General features: G+C 38.8%; 4 protein-coding genes across 4 annotated transcripts; 3 read left to right on the top strand and 1 right to left on the bottom strand.

Annotated features, from left to right (window-relative positions):
- Positions 1-3,250: 3,250 nt before the first annotated feature.
- Positions 3,251-4,574, top strand: LOC311504565 (uncharacterized protein; the record flags this gene model as incomplete). Its single annotated transcript, XM_084567743.1, has 6 exons — positions 3,251-3,364; positions 3,478-3,574; positions 3,678-3,707; positions 3,821-3,874; positions 4,029-4,100; positions 4,226-4,574. 6 exons carry the CDS (start codon positions 3,251-3,253, stop codon positions 4,258-4,260), a joined length of 402 nt encoding a protein of 133 aa, XP_084423869.1. The 3' UTR covers positions 4,261-4,574.
- Positions 4,575-4,707: 133 nt separating this feature from the next.
- kat7b (K(lysine) acetyltransferase 7b) lies at positions 4,708-10,892 on the bottom strand. The gene is made up of 14 exons (XM_084567742.1): positions 10,528-10,892; positions 9,378-9,528; positions 9,036-9,284; positions 8,807-8,889; positions 7,418-7,501; positions 7,151-7,249; positions 6,932-7,042; positions 6,618-6,809; positions 6,335-6,424; positions 6,059-6,199; positions 5,828-5,921; positions 5,519-5,665; positions 5,251-5,357; positions 4,708-4,932 (listed from the first exon to the last, which is right to left on the bottom strand). The coding sequence occupies exons 1-14, from the start codon at positions 10,543-10,545 to the stop codon at positions 4,831-4,833; spliced, it is 1,668 nt and encodes a 555-aa protein (XP_084423868.1). The 5' UTR covers positions 10,546-10,892; the 3' UTR covers positions 4,708-4,830.
- Positions 10,893-11,203: 311 nt separating this feature from the next.
- Positions 11,204-13,179, top strand: ptges3l (prostaglandin E synthase 3 like; the record flags this gene model as incomplete). The annotated part of the gene is made up of 7 exons (XM_084567315.1): positions 11,204-11,756; positions 11,916-12,029; positions 12,149-12,215; positions 12,351-12,449; positions 12,650-12,739; positions 12,870-13,004; positions 13,171-13,179. Exons 1-7 carry the CDS (start codon positions 11,722-11,724, stop codon positions 13,177-13,179), a joined length of 549 nt encoding a protein of 182 aa, XP_084423441.1. The 5' UTR covers positions 11,204-11,721.
- A 1,470-nt stretch (positions 13,180-14,649) lies between these two features.
- aarsd1 (alanyl-tRNA synthetase domain containing 1) lies at positions 14,650-17,700 on the top strand. The gene is made up of 12 exons (XM_084567374.1): positions 14,650-14,772; positions 15,132-15,260; positions 15,433-15,592; positions 15,727-15,784; positions 15,877-16,033; positions 16,131-16,247; positions 16,374-16,504; positions 16,596-16,662; positions 17,032-17,123; positions 17,248-17,302; positions 17,383-17,477; positions 17,561-17,700. Exons 1-12 carry the CDS (start codon positions 14,734-14,736, stop codon positions 17,697-17,699), a joined length of 1,239 nt encoding a protein of 412 aa, XP_084423500.1. The 5' UTR covers positions 14,650-14,733; the 3' UTR covers position 17,700.
- The last annotated feature ends 317 nt before the right edge of the window (positions 17,701-18,017 follow it).

The following is an 18,017-nucleotide window of genomic DNA, read 5'->3' as shown; positions in this document are numbered from 1 at the left end:
TGGGGTAAACTTTTCCCCTAAACTTACCATCTGGTCCAGCGAAAAGAAGTCCATGCATGTGACCGACTTCTTTGAAGATTCATTGTGGCTCTCGCTGTTCTTCTTCACCAGACATTGTGAAAACTACAAGAAAAAAGAAAACAGGAATTGTTGTATATATATATATACTGTACAGACTTTACATTCTGAAACACGTATGTGTGTGTGTGCGTGTGTGTGTATATGCTGCAAAACACTTTAGCACATGAGAAATATAAATTAATCCAAACTCAATCAATGCCAGTGTTTTACATTTTTTTTCTGTAAAGGCACGGCAATAAGCATTATCCAACAAAAAAACAAATGAAAGACAGTTATCATGTGAGCTTCTTGGAAAACACATAGATTTCAGGGTCCTATGTCCTTCCTCTGCGTCCATCTTGGTTCTGACCCACAGTCATGGTCTTAACTAAATTCTGGTCATGTGACAGTCTAAATGTAAATGTGAATTTGAAATGTTTTAGAGATGGCTGTATTTCCAAGATACCTACAACTCTTTAGTAGTTTCTCCCTTACATTTCTGTCTGCTGCTTACTGGACTTACCAGCTCCAGTAAAGCTCACTTAGTCTGATGAATGGACTAATTTGTCAGTATTAACATGGCTTAAGATTGTGTGGATACACAGCAGCGGGACTAACAGCCTTATAAGCTGCTCTGTCAGGCTCAGAGGTGATGGTATCAATCATCTGATAACGTAGCTAACAGGGGATTATGGCCCTCAGCTCTGAAAACCTGACTGGTTTTGTCACCTTGCATTATTCATTAAGACGTACCTGCAGCGCATGTGCCGTTTTAAAGCTAAACCCAGTTGTCTGTGATAAAAACAGCAGCCCTAGTAAATCAAGAATATGGTGTCAATTTAGCACCATATTAGCAGAGTTATGTAATGCGCACTCCACAATGGAAAAGATGATGGTTTCCATTAGTGCAGACCACAAAGAAATTAGGCGCAGACATTGTCTGTTACATCTGTCATGTACAATTTCCCTTGCTGCAGATGAGTGTAATACAGAAGGCTCTCTCTGTTTGTGTTATCAAATTAAAATTCCATAACTCGCTGAAAAGTGTTGAGATGCCACAAATCTAGAGCAGGGTTTCATTCACGCTGAAAGCACCTTTAGGAGCCTGCATGGCATCAGTGCGCAGCTTCATCCAGAGTGACAGATAACATTAAGCAGCTGTTTCCAAGCACTGAGCTGTACTCCACTACATACCGATCACACATAACATTATGACCACTGACAGGAGAAGTAAATAACATTGATCGTCTTGTGACAATTCAGCGTTTTGCTGGAAAACTTTTGGACCTGGCATTCATGTGGATGTTACTTCGACATGTACCACCCACCTAGACCAGACCAGGCACCACAACCCCATAGCAATGACACTCCTTGATGGCAGCAGCCATCCCCAGCAGGATGCAGCCTGACACAGACACACACACAAAAACGCTTTAGGAACAACTCAAAAACATGAAGAACAGCACAAGGTGTTGACCTGGCCTCCAAATTCACTAAATCCCAAACTGATCAAGTATCTGTGGGATGATCCACAGAAGCCCCTCCCTTCCCCTCAACCCATAGGACCCAAAGGCCCCCACTAACATCCTGTTGCCAGACACCACAGGACACCCTCAGAAGGCCCATTCTCTTATGAGTCACAACTGCTGGAGGCACAAGAAAGACCTAGACAATATTAGGAAGGTGGTCATAATGTTATGCCTGGTCAATGTATGTGTAAAATGAGCGGAATGCCCAGTTAGCCCCCAGTTCAACAAAAAGACACTTGAAGAGTCACATTTGAAGGTGAAATGGTTCCAAGGTTAAGTTTCAGACTCGAGAACCTGCAGAGAATCACTGTCGGCGAGCAGTGCGCATCCTGAAACAACCTACCCTGCGTCACATGGAAATGCAGTGTCCTGTCATTACGGGATCTCTTTGTGACTCAACCATTTCAAATGCAAATGCTGTGCCTCTGATTCCTTTTGATTCGGCACTCCACGTTAGCTGTGGGTTAGACTATGTGCACACGAGGGCTGTTCAGGTGTAATTGCCTTTCAGGCCTAATTGTCCCGGGCTTTTCTTGCTTTCAGAAGCACCTGTGTGCGGATCAAAGCATTTGATGTGTGTGTCAGCTTTGTTTCGAGTGGCCGTCCTTATAGCACACAGATTGTCAAGTAATTGCCTCTCCAGAAATGTCTATGGCCAGAGTGTTGGAAAAAGAGCCCAGCTTTCATTAAAACCGAGCATTTAAAGGGCTAAGTAAGTAAAGATCATGAAAAGGTTTAATAACAGTGTAATTATCTCAGTGGATAGAAATTAAATGACACATTGCTTCATCTGAACAGCACAAATATCCACATGAGTAAAAAATTCAGTATATTTGAGGTTCTTACATATGGTATTGAACTTCATGTCCGCTTGAGCTCTTTTTCCATCACCTGCTGACCGTCATGTGTACAGCCTTCAGTTAAATCCTAACAAATAAATGCAGATCTAATGCAGGACATTTTGACCTGTCAGCACCTAGCAATTCTTCAAATCAACTGGCCAGCCAATAAAACCTTGAAAGTAAACGGTTATATTTGCAAAGCGCCGCTCAAAGGCCCGACGCAAGCCGCTTGTCCTGCCCTCTTCCTGGGCAATATCAAAGAAGCACACAAACCAGATCACAAATGAGCAACGGGAGAATATTTTTAGAGCAATCCAGATGTCTAATAAAAATGGAGACGAGGGGTGACTGACTCACATGTAAACATTCGAGGCTTTATTATTTACGGCTGGTAAATATTTGGATGATGTACCAGTTCCAGCTGTGGAGCAACTAACCGATCACAGTACATTCTACCGTCACCACAATAATCTTTAATTGACTGTGCAAAAACACAAATTTTCATGTGTAATGTGTCAAATATTGAAAACATATCCTCTACGAACGCAGTAATATGAGAAATATGGGACTTTTTAAATCCAGTGGAGGCAAGTGCGTAATTATGTTCAGAGGGGAGGGGTCTCGTAGCTGGGGTTTAGGGGTATAAATGCACCGCAGACAGAGTTGGGACAGACAAACTAATACTGACTCACATCCTCCTAACGTCATCTTTCAATGTATTTTTAGCTTCTTTTTTTCAGACGAAAAAAAAAATAAAAATCTAAAAAAAAAATCTACTTTGATCGCAGAAACACTAAATATTTTTCCTCGATCCAAGAAATGGATAACTGGAAGATCCAGCTCGCAGTTGTGACTTTTTGTGCTTTGGTGCAAACCTATGAGGGACTGTCCTGTTGTGCAGAGGAGGAGCGGGGACTTTCTAAAGACTTTCAGGTGAGCATCTGGGTCCAGCACGATAGGTTTACTTAGATTTGTAAAAAAAATTAAAAAAAGAAAGAAATTGCAGAGAAATATCAATAAATAAATAGTACCTCTTTTTCTGGCAGGATGAGTCCATGGAGACGGGTCTGACCAACCATGCAGCCAGTCTGATGAAAAGATCAAAATCCCTTCGCTTCTATGGACTGATGGGAAAACGCTCAGGTGGCCTCCAAACTCATCCCTGCACAAATAACTAAAAAATGTTAATGTTTTGTGTCACTTAAGATGAACACTGATGATCTTGGATTGTTTGATTCCTTCACAGGACCAAAGAAACCATTTAAAGTAAACAGACGTGAGTAGTTGACTTTACTTTAAAAATGCAATATTATGGCACTGGACAAAATATTTGAATATATTTAAAAATACAAATGAATTCTGCTACTGTAAATGTGATTATCTTCAAAGGAAATAAAGGAGAACTGTTCGTGGGCCTAATGGGGAGAAGCATTTCCAGTGATGGTAAAGCAAAAACACCAGGGAATTTTAATTTGAAAATATCATGGCAGCTTTATTGATATTAAAAATATCAAATTGCTAATACACATTAAACAGCTATGATTAAAAGTAGAAGGCAAAGACAGTCCCGTTTAAAAATGTTTTCTGTTTATTACAGAACCTTTAACCAGAGTGATCCCATCTGCAACAACCACTGCGATCCATGTTTCGGAGAAACCATACGAGCAAGGTATGATTGTGTCAGTATAAAAACCTGAGGTTGTTTTGTTTCTATGTGCATTCCTACAGTGGTGTTGTCATTCTTTTATGTTCCCAGAAAACAAAAAAAAAAAATGTTTTTCCATTATTTGGCAGGTTCACCAGAGGAATGGACCCAAATCATGTATTGATGGAGCTAAATTTAAATGAAAAGTACACATTATTATGATCTATACAATTTACACCAACCAAAGACCATAAATAATACTCCTAAAAATACACCCTGGTTGTAGTTTCAATTCATGCTAACAATTACTGTATTAACCCCAAACAAGAACAACTACCATTTTTAAAATGCACAATTCATGTAAGAAATAAAAGTAACCTGTAAATGCTGCCAAATGTAGTTGCATTTTTTTTTTTTTCTTCTACGGGCAAAGCAAAACATTCATGTTATCCACCACACTGGACTGTTTATCATTTAACATTCAAAGCTCAGCACACGTAGGAAGCTTGAAAACAAATAAGACTGATTGTTTTGAGTCAAAGACTATTCAGCTTGGAACGTATCACGTTTAAAATATAAACGAAGGTAATATATAAAAGTAAAAAAAAAAAAAGACACTGATAAGCAGAAATAAACGGGGTAAAAACGTGAAAGAAAAAGAACACTGATCTTTATTGACAGTTCATTGGTCTAGGCTACTTGTGGCTGGTGAGGCTGGAGGTGAGTTTATTCAGTAGCCTGAGGATCTTAGTGCTTATGTCCCTTTGGGAGGGGTCCACTTCAGCGAGCTCGGGTCGATGGTTTTGTTGCTGTTGCCTCGCTTGATCTCCTTCGCTTTCCACTCATCAATCAGGTCCTAGGATGGGGAAAACAAGATGATGCCAGATTTCAATAAAAGACAAAGCATTACAAATGAGATGACAGCTTCAATTAGAAATCAAGGTTTCAAGTTTAATTGAAATAATTAAAACACAAGTTTAATAAATTATTTCATTTAGCCAAAAGAAAATGAATATTTACTATTTAAGATGAAACAAAGGGAAATTCAACATTATGATAGCTTAATATGGAAATGTAACAATAATTGATATACTGTACATTATAGTAAATTAGCAGCATGCTCTTAAGTCTTTAAAAATAAAACACAAAGCTTCTCAACAAACCGTTGTCTTACCTGTCGCTTCAATACTAAGTGCTTTCCCTTCCAATACTTCAGCATCTGAAGAGACTGCAGCGTGCTCACAATATCCACCGGATTCACAGCAGTTTCCTGACTGATCTCTGTGCATCAAGCAAATATTAAAACATTTGTTGTACCTGTGCCTACTGTCTTAAATACATGGAAATGACTCTTCTAATGTGTTAACAACTCTCTCTCATCACTCGGTCACATTTTAGCATATGTAATGAGCAACCCCGAATTATGAGCTCTGTGTTCTCACCTTTGATGGAGATCTCCTTGCCTTGAAAGTTGTACATGTATCTGAGTAACACTTCCTTCCAGTAGCTGCGGTAACTGATAAGGCCCAGATCAGACAGGGGTCTCTCTGGTGAGCCCACCTTCTCCTCCACTTTCGACAGCAAGTAACCTAAACAATACACAAAAAATTGAATCTATAGTCATTATAAAACTATATACAGACAAAAATAACAAATTAAATTTAAATAATAGCCATTATTATTATTATTTACATCAAATATGCTTCTCTAATGCATCATGAATCATTTTGACACAGTAAACATATACATACTGAAGTCAATGAGCATCTTGCCGAAGCCCTGTCTCATGTACTGTGGCATCGTCAGGATACAGGACACGTTGTAGTTCAGGAAGGAATTTTTCTCCTTGAAGTAATAAAAAGAAAAAAAATGATTAAATGGTTCTTTAAGGAAAAAACTTAATTTATATCAAATATAACTCTTGAAAGGCTACATTCATGATATACATATGTACCATTAATTCAGTCCTGTTTTTCTTTTACCTTGGAAAAATATCCCACTAAATGGCAGCCGGTGTTGTCAGCCTCGGTCATGACATAGAAGAGGAAAGGTTCCACGTCGTAGTAAAGTGTTTTGTGGTCCAGGAAAAGCTTGGCAAGTAAACACAGGTTTTGGCAGTAGATCTGGGGATAAAACAGCATTTGATTACTTCATTACAGTGACTTTTTTGATCGCCGTTAAAAGCCCACTGTCGTGATGCTTGCCAGATAAAATCAAGAGCTGCTACCAAGTAGTAAGGAAAGTTCAAGTCTGCCTACCTTATTCTTTTTGCCATCAACTTCAAATACAGATATAGACCCCTTTCTGTACACCTCGTCTCCTGGAGGATGCTTCCACACACACTTAGCCTGTTAAAAAAAAACATTAAAAAAATGCAACACGCAGTATTATTTTTCAAATAACCCAGCATGAAATGGTATATTAAACACATTTATTTCGAGGCCATAATTACATCACATAATTGGTTTACATAGCAGATGTCTCAGAAACAAGAAGCCCTGATGTATGGCAGACTTTAGGATTGCAGTCTCTAACTCTCACCATGTGTCGCCTGAGGATGGTCTGGCTCTTCATGTACTTGAGGCAGAATTCACAGACGTAGAGACGACCCAGTCGTGCATACTCCTCCGGATATGGCGAATGATACCAGGTGTCCAACTCGTAGCGACCGAACAAGATGGTCTTGATCATGTTGCTGCCCTCAGTGATCTGGCCCTGGATACGTAGCTTCTCCTGCAGGACAGAAGACAAAAAAATTTAGTTTCTGCTGGTTTGAGAGCCAAATAAAAGTATAAAAGTAAATGGGAGATTTCTTGCAAGCATGACACTGGTGGAGATACGAAGCAATGCATTACCAGATCTTCAGAAGCACGGGCCTGAGCTTTCCTGAACAGCTCCAGGTCATAGTCACTGGTGATGTTCTCCAGCAGAGGCTCTCTGGTGTTGGCATGTGCCTGCCGATGCTCCTGCAGACGAGACAGAAAAAGCAACAAGAGATAAGATGAAAAAATGGGCTACGCCATGGAGCAGTCATATTTAAAGTATAACTGAATGTTGGAGTAGTGGTGGCTTACCATATGCTTTTCTTTCTGATCCTTCTGGAGGCCAGAGTTTCGTCCCTTCCTCAACTCTGCCACTTGCTCTTTGTATTTACTCTGTTTCGAAGTTGGTGTCTAGAAATCAACATAAAATCAAAAAATCACTTGCCAAGTAATCTAAGAATTGTCCAATAACAACTAAAATCCTACATTACATGTACATTGGCTCAATTAACATAACATTCCCAGACTTATTTTTAAAAGGTAAATTAACGTGAAGCCAATCTTTGCAAATCCTACTACCTGGTGACGAGTTGCATGCCGTGAATTGTTTTCCTCCTGTGTCTTCACCTCCTCCTCTTGTTTCTCACGGCTGATGGCTTTCACCTGTCAATGCAAAGTCACAAATGGATTATAGTTTTTTTTTTTCCCCCTCGATTTTGCTCTTTGATTCAGGGATTAGATGCAGCTTTAACTGCTAAACATTATTTTAGGTGTGTTAGGGCTTAACTCATCACATGATAACAATCTTTGGTACATTTTGGGTGTGATCCCAAGTTGTTATAGAAGTTCAGCTTTAAGCCAGAGCTTCTCAGTTGGTAAAATACAATCAACAGCCAACAAATCCCCTATCAAACCTTTCATTCACATTCTCTGTTTGGTTATTCTGTTGTCACACTCTGACGCTGCAGGAATCAATCAGTAAAATACCTTAAAAAAACATGTCATTACTCAGCCCAAACACTTGATTGTTTCAAATTCAGTTAAACTGCAATATGCAACATTATAGGAAAGTGTTTTGGTTTGTATATGTATATCCACAAGATGTTAAATAACATAAGACTTCTAAGACTCTTGGTATTATGATAACTTGAGAATGACGAATGCTCAGTCTCAGCCTGTCAACACTGTTACATTGTATTCTTCCCAACAAGTTGGTCTTTAGGTAACACTACATACATAGTGCATGCAAAATATCAACAATTTATTTAAAGGCTATTTACTGAACAATAAAACTTCACAATTTCACTGTATTGTTTATACTTCAGCAGCTGCAATAGAGCTCCGAGTGAGGATCAAAGGACTTTTCTCCTTACAGCATAATGAATAATGTGTCAGTACATGGTTAATGAAAACCACAGAAGCGCTAAGGTATGAGGTGGAAGCCCTAAAGCTCTTCAGCACAGTATAATGTCTGTGATTTAGGTTTCATATTGAAATGACATTACTTTCAGTGACAAGCTTGGCAATTTATCAAATCACAACTAAAAATATTACTGGATTATTTCCATTCTAAAACTATAAGTGAAACAGTTGACATTGGTTTTGTTACTTATTGCTGTGTGTAATTTGTACAGTAGCCACTGTATAATATAAGTGTACATACAATGATTGTACTATGAAGAGGGAAAGCCATTATAGAAAATGAAAGACAAATATGGGGTGCCTGTGGCTCAGTAGGTAGATCAGGTTGCCCACAAACCAAAGCCAGCAAGACAATAACCCTGCAGTTGCTCCCAGTGCTTCACACTGGTGTGTGAATGTGTGTTTGTTTGTGTGAGCGTGATATGAAAAGCAGACTATTTACCATATGCTGGTTAAGCCATATGTAACAAAGTTACATAATAATACCTAGCCAATTATTGCAGGCAAACTACTGAAACATTTAATCAGCTTTTAAAAGATACTCACTTTGCACTCATCAGCAGAAAGATTGTGGTAAAGAGGGCAACCCGATACAGCAAAATGACGTTCATGTTTCCCTGTAAGGTGACCTGAGGAATTAGAGAAAAGGAAGTTATACTAAATTTATAATATGATGATGATACAGGAAATCATGTTCCATATGTTCTCACAAACAATCAGGGATTTTTTTTTGACAAGATGTGTGTAAAAAAGAGCGAAAGGGCAGAAATTTTACCAAGAGAATTACACCCTGGGGTCGGACATTTCATGTTGAAGTTGTAGGTTTCGTGACAGCGGCGGCGCTTTGGGCGATGGGAAAGGTCCTTATCCGAGTCTCTGCTGGCTTGATCTTTGGCCTGGCTCTCATCATGAGAGGCATTGGGGCTGGAGATGTCCAGCTCAGATTCGGAGGAGGGTGCATTTCCCGTGGGCGTCAATGGCGGAGACTCATCATGATCTGCCGCTCGCTTCAAGTCTGGAGTATCTGAGGGAAAAGAAATCACGCCACCATCCTGTTTATATGAATGAAGAACACTGCAAAAGATTTACATTGCTTTTACCAAATATGATGGCCCACCCTGAGAGCTTTGGCTAAGGCGAGTAGAGGCTCTGGTGAGGCGCTGTCTCTTTGTCACGTTACCATCGCTTTCTGAACTATTGGTCTGTTCTCTTTCAGCAGAGGAGTCAGAGTCTTCAGTTCCATCTGAACCACTCCCAACCATATGTCTCTATTATGGGGAAAAAAAAAACATTAAATGAGAGGCACCCTATACAAAAATAAGAGTATGTGCCATGGCACCAAGTGCTGGTGATGTAAATTAACATAACAACTGAGAGGTTTTACACACAAGTAATGGGGCATTTGGATCATAAATATTAATTTTACATTCATGCGATCGGCAACCCAAAAACTGAATTAAAGGGATGTGTGTAACAAGAGCTCTCTGTGGGTTTTCCATTGCAATCATGTTTTCAGAAAGGCCACAATCAGCTGATAGCTCGCTGTAAACTGGTTTTTGCATAGAGATAAACAGCTGTTACTAACATTTGAGTCTAAATATCTAACGGACACACGTTTAGCACTGTTCGTATTTGGCACTCAAGGAGAAAGTCAAGTAATGTTACAATTGTTAGCCATAGTAATAGCTTGTGCGGCAAAGTAGCTAGTGTGGTTAGCCTCCTCAACCCTGTTATTATTGTTAGCTTAGCGTGTCACGTTACCCAAGCTGCTACCGTTGCCCTATCCGGCACCAAATCGCATTGACAATTCTATCATATTAGGATGTAAGGATTGGAGGTGATATGTTGTCTGAATGTATTCTCACATCATTATACATAGTCGCAGGTAACGTAGCCTCGTAGTAAATTCGGCATACACAGTATCCACAAACAGTCGTTCAATTTTAATAAAACCTAAGGTAAGGTTTAGTATTTGGTTTAGCTCCTTGTTACCGCCCACCAAGGTTTAATTTACTTTAATGTTTGCTAAAAGAAACGTTGATCAAAATTAAACATGGCAATGAAATTGAAAGACAATAAAAAGCTTTAAATGCAGCTTGGTGGTCGGAACAAACAACGCAAATGCCGCGTTTTAGCGCGTCAGATTTGTCGGATTATTGAATGGAATATGGTGGAACCTTCTGGCTAGCTAATGAACGGGAGAATGGAACACATCGGTGCTAACTTAGCTAACGTTACCCTCTTGTGCGACCTACATTTCTTCTTACCTGTCGTCTACGAGGCATATTTAACTTCTCGACTGCTACTTCATGAGGGGTTCAAGCAACAAGCAGACAAGCCCAGTAAACGTTAAATAAAAAGGTCCAAATAAACTATTTATTGATTTTTTTCCCCCAAGCATTAGTTCATATGTACACAGCGTTATCTAGGTCTCTCGCGCCACATTCCAGGCACAGACAGAGAAGAGAATTGCACTTCCGGTGAGACTGTGCGGGCCTCCAGACCAGCAGGGGGCGACTCTGTACCTCACTCCAGAGACGGTGATCGATGGTCTCAATAAAATATACCATAAAATCAATGGCTGTATTCTCACGTTTTGTTGCAACTTCACACAAATTAGGTACATTCAAATTAACACAAAACGTTTCACTAAGCGTTACAGAAAATGATTCATTACTCATCTACAAACAGCAGCGACCACATTACTTCTTATTTATAATACTTTATTGAGTATGAAAAGATTGTAAACACTATTTTCGTTTATGATTTTGTTTCCAACTACCATACCGTGCCTAGTTTTTACAATAACATTTACAGGATAAATATACAGTAGTTTATCCCTCTAAAATGCCCTTGTTGTTTCTTGCTTCCTGTAGTCTATATTTTGGTGGGTACTTGATTGATTTGTTGAACTAAATAACTGTACAAGAGACGATCTGAGAACTATGTCATAAACTGTGAAAAAACTAAAACAATGTACCTTCATCCAAACTAATAAAAAGTCACTGCTTCCATTGATTACATAGCCTAAAAAGCTAACAAAACTAAAATAGAAATGTAAGCCAGTGTTTTCGTGGAGGTATATCACTAAACGTAATCTCTTAAGAGAATAAAAGGAAAAGAAAAAGTAGTAGTACTTAACAACTTTTAACAATTTCTTTTGAACTATTTCTACATTTGTTCCATTTGTTGACTTGTTGTTGTTTTTTTTCCCTGCCCCCACTGAAATGTTGCAGAAGATGCCTCTGTTTTCCCGAGTGTTCCACCGTCAGACTATAAAGGGCAGGGAGAAGGCTGTTGCAGGCAAGACTACCAGCAGCTGATACCAAACTGCTCTATATATAGCTTCCTGGGCCTGGTCGCTGCATTCGAGCACACAGCCACACGCCTTTTGCCTTCCCGTGGTTAAAACTAACAAGGAAATAGCTTCTCTTTTAGTTTTAAGCAAGATTTAAATTAAAATGAGCAAACGTAAAATTGCCAGACCGGAGGAGAGGTAAGTGCTGCTAGTCTCTTTGAGTTATGGAGTGACTACTGACATGTGCTTTTGTTCTAATTATTTTGATTGTAAAGAGGTTTTATTCTTGGAAAATATATATATATAATATGGTACATTTCAACCATTAAAATAATTCTGTCTTTTGTGTTTTAACAGTCAGCCTGCACCTGCACTCTGGTATGACAGAAAGAAATATGTCACTATTACCTTCATGGTTCACAAACCTAAAGATGTTCAAGTGGATTTCCAGCCAGACAAAATGATTTTATGGTGAGTTTAATTAAAATTTCAAGACTGAAATCTTTGCCTTGGCTTCTGTCTTGTGTAACTTGTAACAGCTGGGTGGTAGAAAATGTTTCTTTGACAACCACGTTCTGTCTGTACAACAGCTGCAAAAACGACACAGATGACGTGTTCTACAATGAGCTGCACTTCTACGAGAAAATCCATATCAATGTAAGCATCCAGTTTTTAGACAAAGGCATGTAACTTGTTTGATCTGATGTGTGCTCAGATAAATCTTCAGCCCTTGTGATGTTAAATATATGTTGTATAAATATATTTGTAAAAATATATGTCATTGCAATAAAGGACTCCAGAGAAAAGGTCTATGACCGCACCATCAATGTCTTGCTGAGGAAGGTGAAACCTGATTATGCATGGCCTCGTCTTCAGAAGGATGAAGCGAAGGTAAGTGTGTGTATGTGTGTTCAAACTACTCAGTAACAACATTGGCTCAGCTTCATGGGAATTTTATGAGATCTACTATATATTTGCACAGTGTAGCTTTGGATGACAACAAATTAAGATGTGGCGTTTCTGCATTACCCTTCTACTTTATCTTTGTAAATAAATGTAAAATTGGGTGACCCTTTTGTGCCTTTTTGCAGCCCAGTTGGATTTCTGTGGACTTTGACAACTGGAGGGACTGGGAGCATGAAGAAGATGAAGGAAAGGAAGAGTACGACAGATACGTGGATGTAAGAAAATTCAATGCACTCAGTAGTAAAACATAGATTTCACTTTGTGTACTTTGCAGTCTTATGTATTTTTTTTTTTTTTCAAGTATTTTGGTTTAGATAATTGAAAGACTCTGGTTTCTTTTTGCAGATGATCCAAGAAATGGCTAGCAGTAACAAAGGAGAAGCACCAGATATGGGGGATCTCAGTGATGTAAGTGACGTGTTGTTGTTGGTATGGATCTTACTTTTAAATAACAATATGGAGTATAACCTATATGTTATGGTTAAATTTGTAATCCATGAAAACAATTGTACTTGGTTGACTAAAACTCCTTTAAACTTTTGCTCTAGAAATCCATTCACACAAATATTCTGAACATGTATATTGTGATTAATTTATTGATCATTGCAATGAACACAGATTATTTGTCATTTCTCTTCTCTTACAGTCTGACTGATACTTGCTTGTTGGAGGCTGCTATAAATCTGTAGCTATGGTTCCTGAGGACAGTCCTATGTTTGCTGAAGCTTGTAATATTGCTTAATGCTGTTTTTGCATGTATGACATTTTCTATGAGAATATTTATTGACATTTTTGTCCACTCTACACTGGCATATCATTTTCATTTGAATAAAAATATGTTTAATCTACCAGTACTTGGTGTTATGGAGCTTGGGGTTATTTTATTTACAGCCGATTATGGATGTTGAAAGTATCACAGCTTCATTCATTGGTTCATCCATGTATTCTATAATTCACTTTTGGTTCGTATGCACTGACAACACACAAAGGAACAGATCAAATAACAAAAGCCATAGGAAAACTGGTAGTCTACTATAACAAATGTCACTAGATCTTACATTTCTTAACTTGTGTTTTTTATTGAGACCCTATTCTGTCAAATGTATTTAATTTTGATGATATAACAGATACATTTTGCTGTTGATGGGTAATGACTTTTAAAAAGGTATTTGTTTATGTGAGGGTTTATAGTGTAGCACATGTTTTCTAGGGGTGGTGGAAAATTGATTATGTGTGATTATTTTTAGTGTTAATATTGTATAGGCGCGTACACGCCAAGTATTTTTATTATATAAACTACAAATACATTATGAACTGAACTTTTTGCCACAAGAATATTGAAATCAATGTCTTTTTATCGCCGCAAGGTGGTGCTGTTTCAGCGTTTGCATTTAGTTAGATTGAACTACACTGTAAAAAAAAATAAAAAATTTATGACAGACTTTGTTGTTAATCTGTCTGATCTCATTTGAGGTAATTATTTAAGTCAGATGACCAGACTGAGAATGTTATCTTATTGGAAAAAACACATATTGAAGTTTTTCTTTAGGGACAGTATTTAAAGTAGAAACAAGGTCATAAATCGCAATATACACTCACTGGCTAGTGATTAGGTACACTGCTCAAAACAAATACATTCTAATATAACAGTCCTGCACTAAATCTCGTCTTCATAAAGGCTTCATAAAAACATGGTTTTGTTGTACTGTTGAATTGTTATATTGGGAATACCATTTTAGTCAGTGGGCTGGGCTAAATAACAAAAACAGACTGTTTCATTCAGTCCAATTTAACAGCACCACAAACTTCATCCTCCAAAATCATCATACCATTGAATTAACACTCGTGAAGCTGGTATTTAATGCAGGACTGTTATATTAGAATGCATCCGTGTTCACTGGTGTACCGAATGAACTATTGCTATTTGTTTCTAAAATCACAATAATATCACATGGTAACGTACACATTTCCTTTAATATAGCTATATCACATGTTGAATGTATTTTATTACTTTTAACGGAACCTAGTCTGTTTTTATGCTGATTACAAACCAAAATTATGTTCTCTTTTATTTATAGGAAAAAAGTCGAAGCCGCTAAGTTTGTGCCATGTAGCCATCCGTTCTAAGCTGACAGCCGTGGTCGGGTCAGTTTCACTTATATGAACTCGTGTTAAAACCAGGCAAACTTTTCCCCAGAAACAACCCAAAATGGCTTTTCAGTGTCAACGGGACTGCTACATGAAAGAGGTATGAACGTGTTTAATTGCACGAGAAAGGACGGCATCGAATAAATCCGCAATAATCGGCAAAAATGATTAGCATGGATGCTAAGTAATGCACAAGCTAGCCATAACTGTAGCTGATCGCACGTTTACTGTAGCACTTTTAACTTGTATTGTTGATTTAAGTATATGTTTTAATTGTGTGCCCTTGTGTATGCAGTATCTACTGATATTGTATTAAATAAACTATTCCCAAAAATCCCAAAACGCGAGATATCAATTTCCATTAACTTTTGTCAACCCAGACTGTAATAAAAAGCTTTGTATTTAAGATCTCCTATACTGCAAGTCAGTCAAGGCTTTCAAGCTTTTTATGTCCTTTAGTTTGTTACCTCTGTGGTATCCTGCTGCCCAGCCGAACTGAAACAAGAAGTCAATGGAAAGAAAGAAACTCTGAAGGGATTCAATGTGAAGCTCCAAGACACCATCTTGTTCCCAGAGGGAGGAGGCCAAGTAAGCTCCCTTTTCAAAACCTTACTTCTCTATTTCAGTATCTACTGTACATCAACCAAGCCCTATGACGGGTATATAGGGAAATGCATACTGAAAATGCATATAGGATGTTGTTTGTATTTGAAGTGATACTACCCAAAAGCCACCCTCCATAATAAATGTACTCTTTCAGCCAGATGACCATGGACTGATCGGAGATGTCCCCGTTTTGAGGGTGACGAGGCAAGGACCGGAGGCCGTGCATTTTGTGGGCTCAGCTCTGGATGTGGGTCAGGAGGTGCAATTGAAGGTGGACTGGGAGAGGAGATTTGATCATATGCAGCAACACTCAGGTGAGGACCACTGAACAGATGATGTGCATTTTGACTGGTGGCTCCTCCGCTGGGTTAAACTATGACTGTATGACCGTCACCACACTGTATATTATTATTATTATAGCTACTATAGTTTTCTTCTTTTCTCTCAGGTCAGCATTTGGTCACAGCTTTGGCCGACAGCATGTTTGGATACAAGACCACATCCTGGTACTTCCCCACGTCACAGATTGCTTTCCATGTGAACAGGACCCAAGACTTGTGGGTTTACCCCTTCATCTGTGTTATTCTTGTTTTTTCAGGGACCTGGGGCGCCAGAGAAGCACCATTGAGCTGGACACTCCCTGTATGAAACCTGCACAGCTGCAGGAGCTGGAGGAAGTTGTAAATGAGAAGATCAGAGCCAGTGTTCCAGTGACTGTTCAGCTTCTCTCCATAGATGACCCTGCTGTGGAAAAGGTGCATATATGGATTTTGTGATAAAAACGTTTTTCATACTGATCAACAGAGGCCTTCTTTTAAGTGTATTAAATAAGAGTGTGTGTGCGTAAATCAGGTGAGGAGTCGAGGGCTGCCAGACGACCATGCAGGGCCTGTTCGGATCATCGATATAGAGGGTATCGATGCCAACATGTGCTGCGGAACCCATGTGTCCAACCTCAGCCACTTACAGGTGCCAAGTTGCAAAGTCATGAATTAAACATGCATTATACTTAATCATATGCACTGTTTGTATAATTAGGTTTATCTCAGGTGATTCTTAAAATGCTGAATTTTCTTTTTATCTGATTTTGTTTAGGTAATAAAGCTATTGGGAACTGAGAAGGGAAAGAAAAACAAGACCAACCTTATCTTCCTGGCAGGGAACAGAGTTCTGAAGTACGCGGAAAAAAGCTACAGCACAGAGCGTTCCTTGGTGTCTCTTCTGAAGTAAGTTAAAAGTCAGAACATCACCTGAGTGAAAGTCGTTTTCAAAGCTGAAAATAAAGAAATAACTCTTTGTTTTTTCATTAACAAACAGGACTGGACCGGATGAGCACGTTGAGGCAGTTGACAAGCTGCAGAAGTCTGTTAAGCTGCTACAGAAAGTAAGAGAATTTTGACAGTAATTTCTTCTCTCTTTGAGAACTGTATAGGAATTTAAAAGAATGGATGGCCACTCTCCTCCTAAAAAACTCAGTCTGCTCAGATTCGTCTGATCAAGTGGCCTGAGAACATACCACAGTGGCGAAGGAGAGAAGCGTGGGGAAAGAGGGAAATCAAATCTTGAGAAAGTGTCTCAGTGGATGACAAATTAGTACATGTAGGATGGTACAGGATAAGTCGTCAACATTTTTAAATCATTTTCCAACTGTCATTATTGGGCCTGATACCTGCATATAGATGATGTGTAGCCCATATCATTTAAAAACATACCAACTATTGTTTTTTGATTCACCTTTAACTGTCTTTGTCAGACTAACCTGAGCCTGCTGCGAGATATGGCTGTCCTCATCGCTCAGAACTTTAAGAATGACCCCCAAAGAGGCAACTTCTTCACCTTGCACAAGTAAGACATTCTAATATATTTTTAGTTTTTGTGGGTATAGCATTATGCATTGTGACCCAACGATCCAGCACAAGCATCAGTACGAGAATTTTAGAAATAAAATTGTGTCTTTTTCTTCCTCCAGAAAAGAGGGCGACAATGAGTTCATGAATATCATTGCCAATGAAATAAACACTGAGGTAGGATCATAACCCAACTCCTTAGTTCTAAGAATCAGGAGGTAATTATTATTTTATAGCCCTGTTTTGTCGGGTCTTAGGAAACTTTGGTTTTCCTGACTGTCGGAGAGGAAAAAGGACCAGGTTTGTTTCTCCTGGCCGGACCCAGTGGACCAGTAACGGAGTTAGGACCACGGTAAGAGACCCCACCACGTATTTATTTAACCGTTACCGGAAAAACCATAACGTAGGTTGTGATTGTTTCTTTGTACTCTTCAGGGTGTTGGAGTTGCTCCAAGGGAAGGGAGCTGGGAAGAATGGACGTTTCCAAGGCAAAGCCAACAGCCTGGCACATAGAGGAGAGGTGGAGGCTTTACTGAAGCAGCACTCTAAACCTCACACCACAGAAGAAGAATAAACCCAGCAATCCTTCAGTCACAATACATGTTTGATATCTGCTTAAGGGAAACAATTTATTTAGAATCAAATACATGTTAATCGTATTTTGTAGCAAATGATGTGTTAAAGTACACATGCCAAGAAATTATTGTGAAAATGTATATAACTGGAACTGACCGTACAACATGTGCTGTACATATCTAAGTATGAAATGTAAAGTATTGGATTTATTAATTCAAAAAATTGGAATTTTTCAAACTTGGTCTTGTTAAGATCATATTTTCATTCATTTTTTCCCCCAGTGAAATATATACCCCAGTCAGGGTACATTTCAATC

The sequence above is a fragment of the Chelon labrosus genome (genome assembly GCF_963514085.1).
Source record: "Chelon labrosus genome assembly, chromosome: 19".
NCBI lineage: Eukaryota > Metazoa > Chordata > Actinopteri > Mugiliformes > Mugilidae > Chelon > Chelon labrosus.
The sequence above is the reverse complement of the archived record's forward strand: the minus strand, read 5'-3'. Positions and strand labels throughout refer to the sequence as shown.

Bases quoted from the DNA above. Each gene is read 5' to 3' on its own strand.
- kat7b (XM_084567742.1), bottom strand. The intron at 7,502-8,806 runs GTGAGTATCTTT...TTGCATTGACAG, and splicing joins TTTCTGCTGATGAGTGCAAA to GTGAAAGCCATCAGCCGTGA. The intron at 4,933-5,250 runs GTAAGACAACGG...TCCCCATCCTAG, and splicing joins ACTTAGTATTGAAGCGACAG to GACCTGATTGATGAGTGGAA.
- aarsd1 (XM_084567374.1), top strand. From the start codon at position 14,734: ATGGCTTTTCAGTGTCAACGGGACTGCTACATGAAAGAG. The intron at 16,248-16,373 runs GTGCCAAGTTGC...GATTTTGTTTAG, and splicing joins CCAACCTCAGCCACTTACAG to GTAATAAAGCTATTGGGAAC. The intron at 17,124-17,247 runs GTAAGACATTCT...TTCTTCCTCCAG, and splicing joins AACTTCTTCACCTTGCACAA to AAAAGAGGGCGACAATGAGT.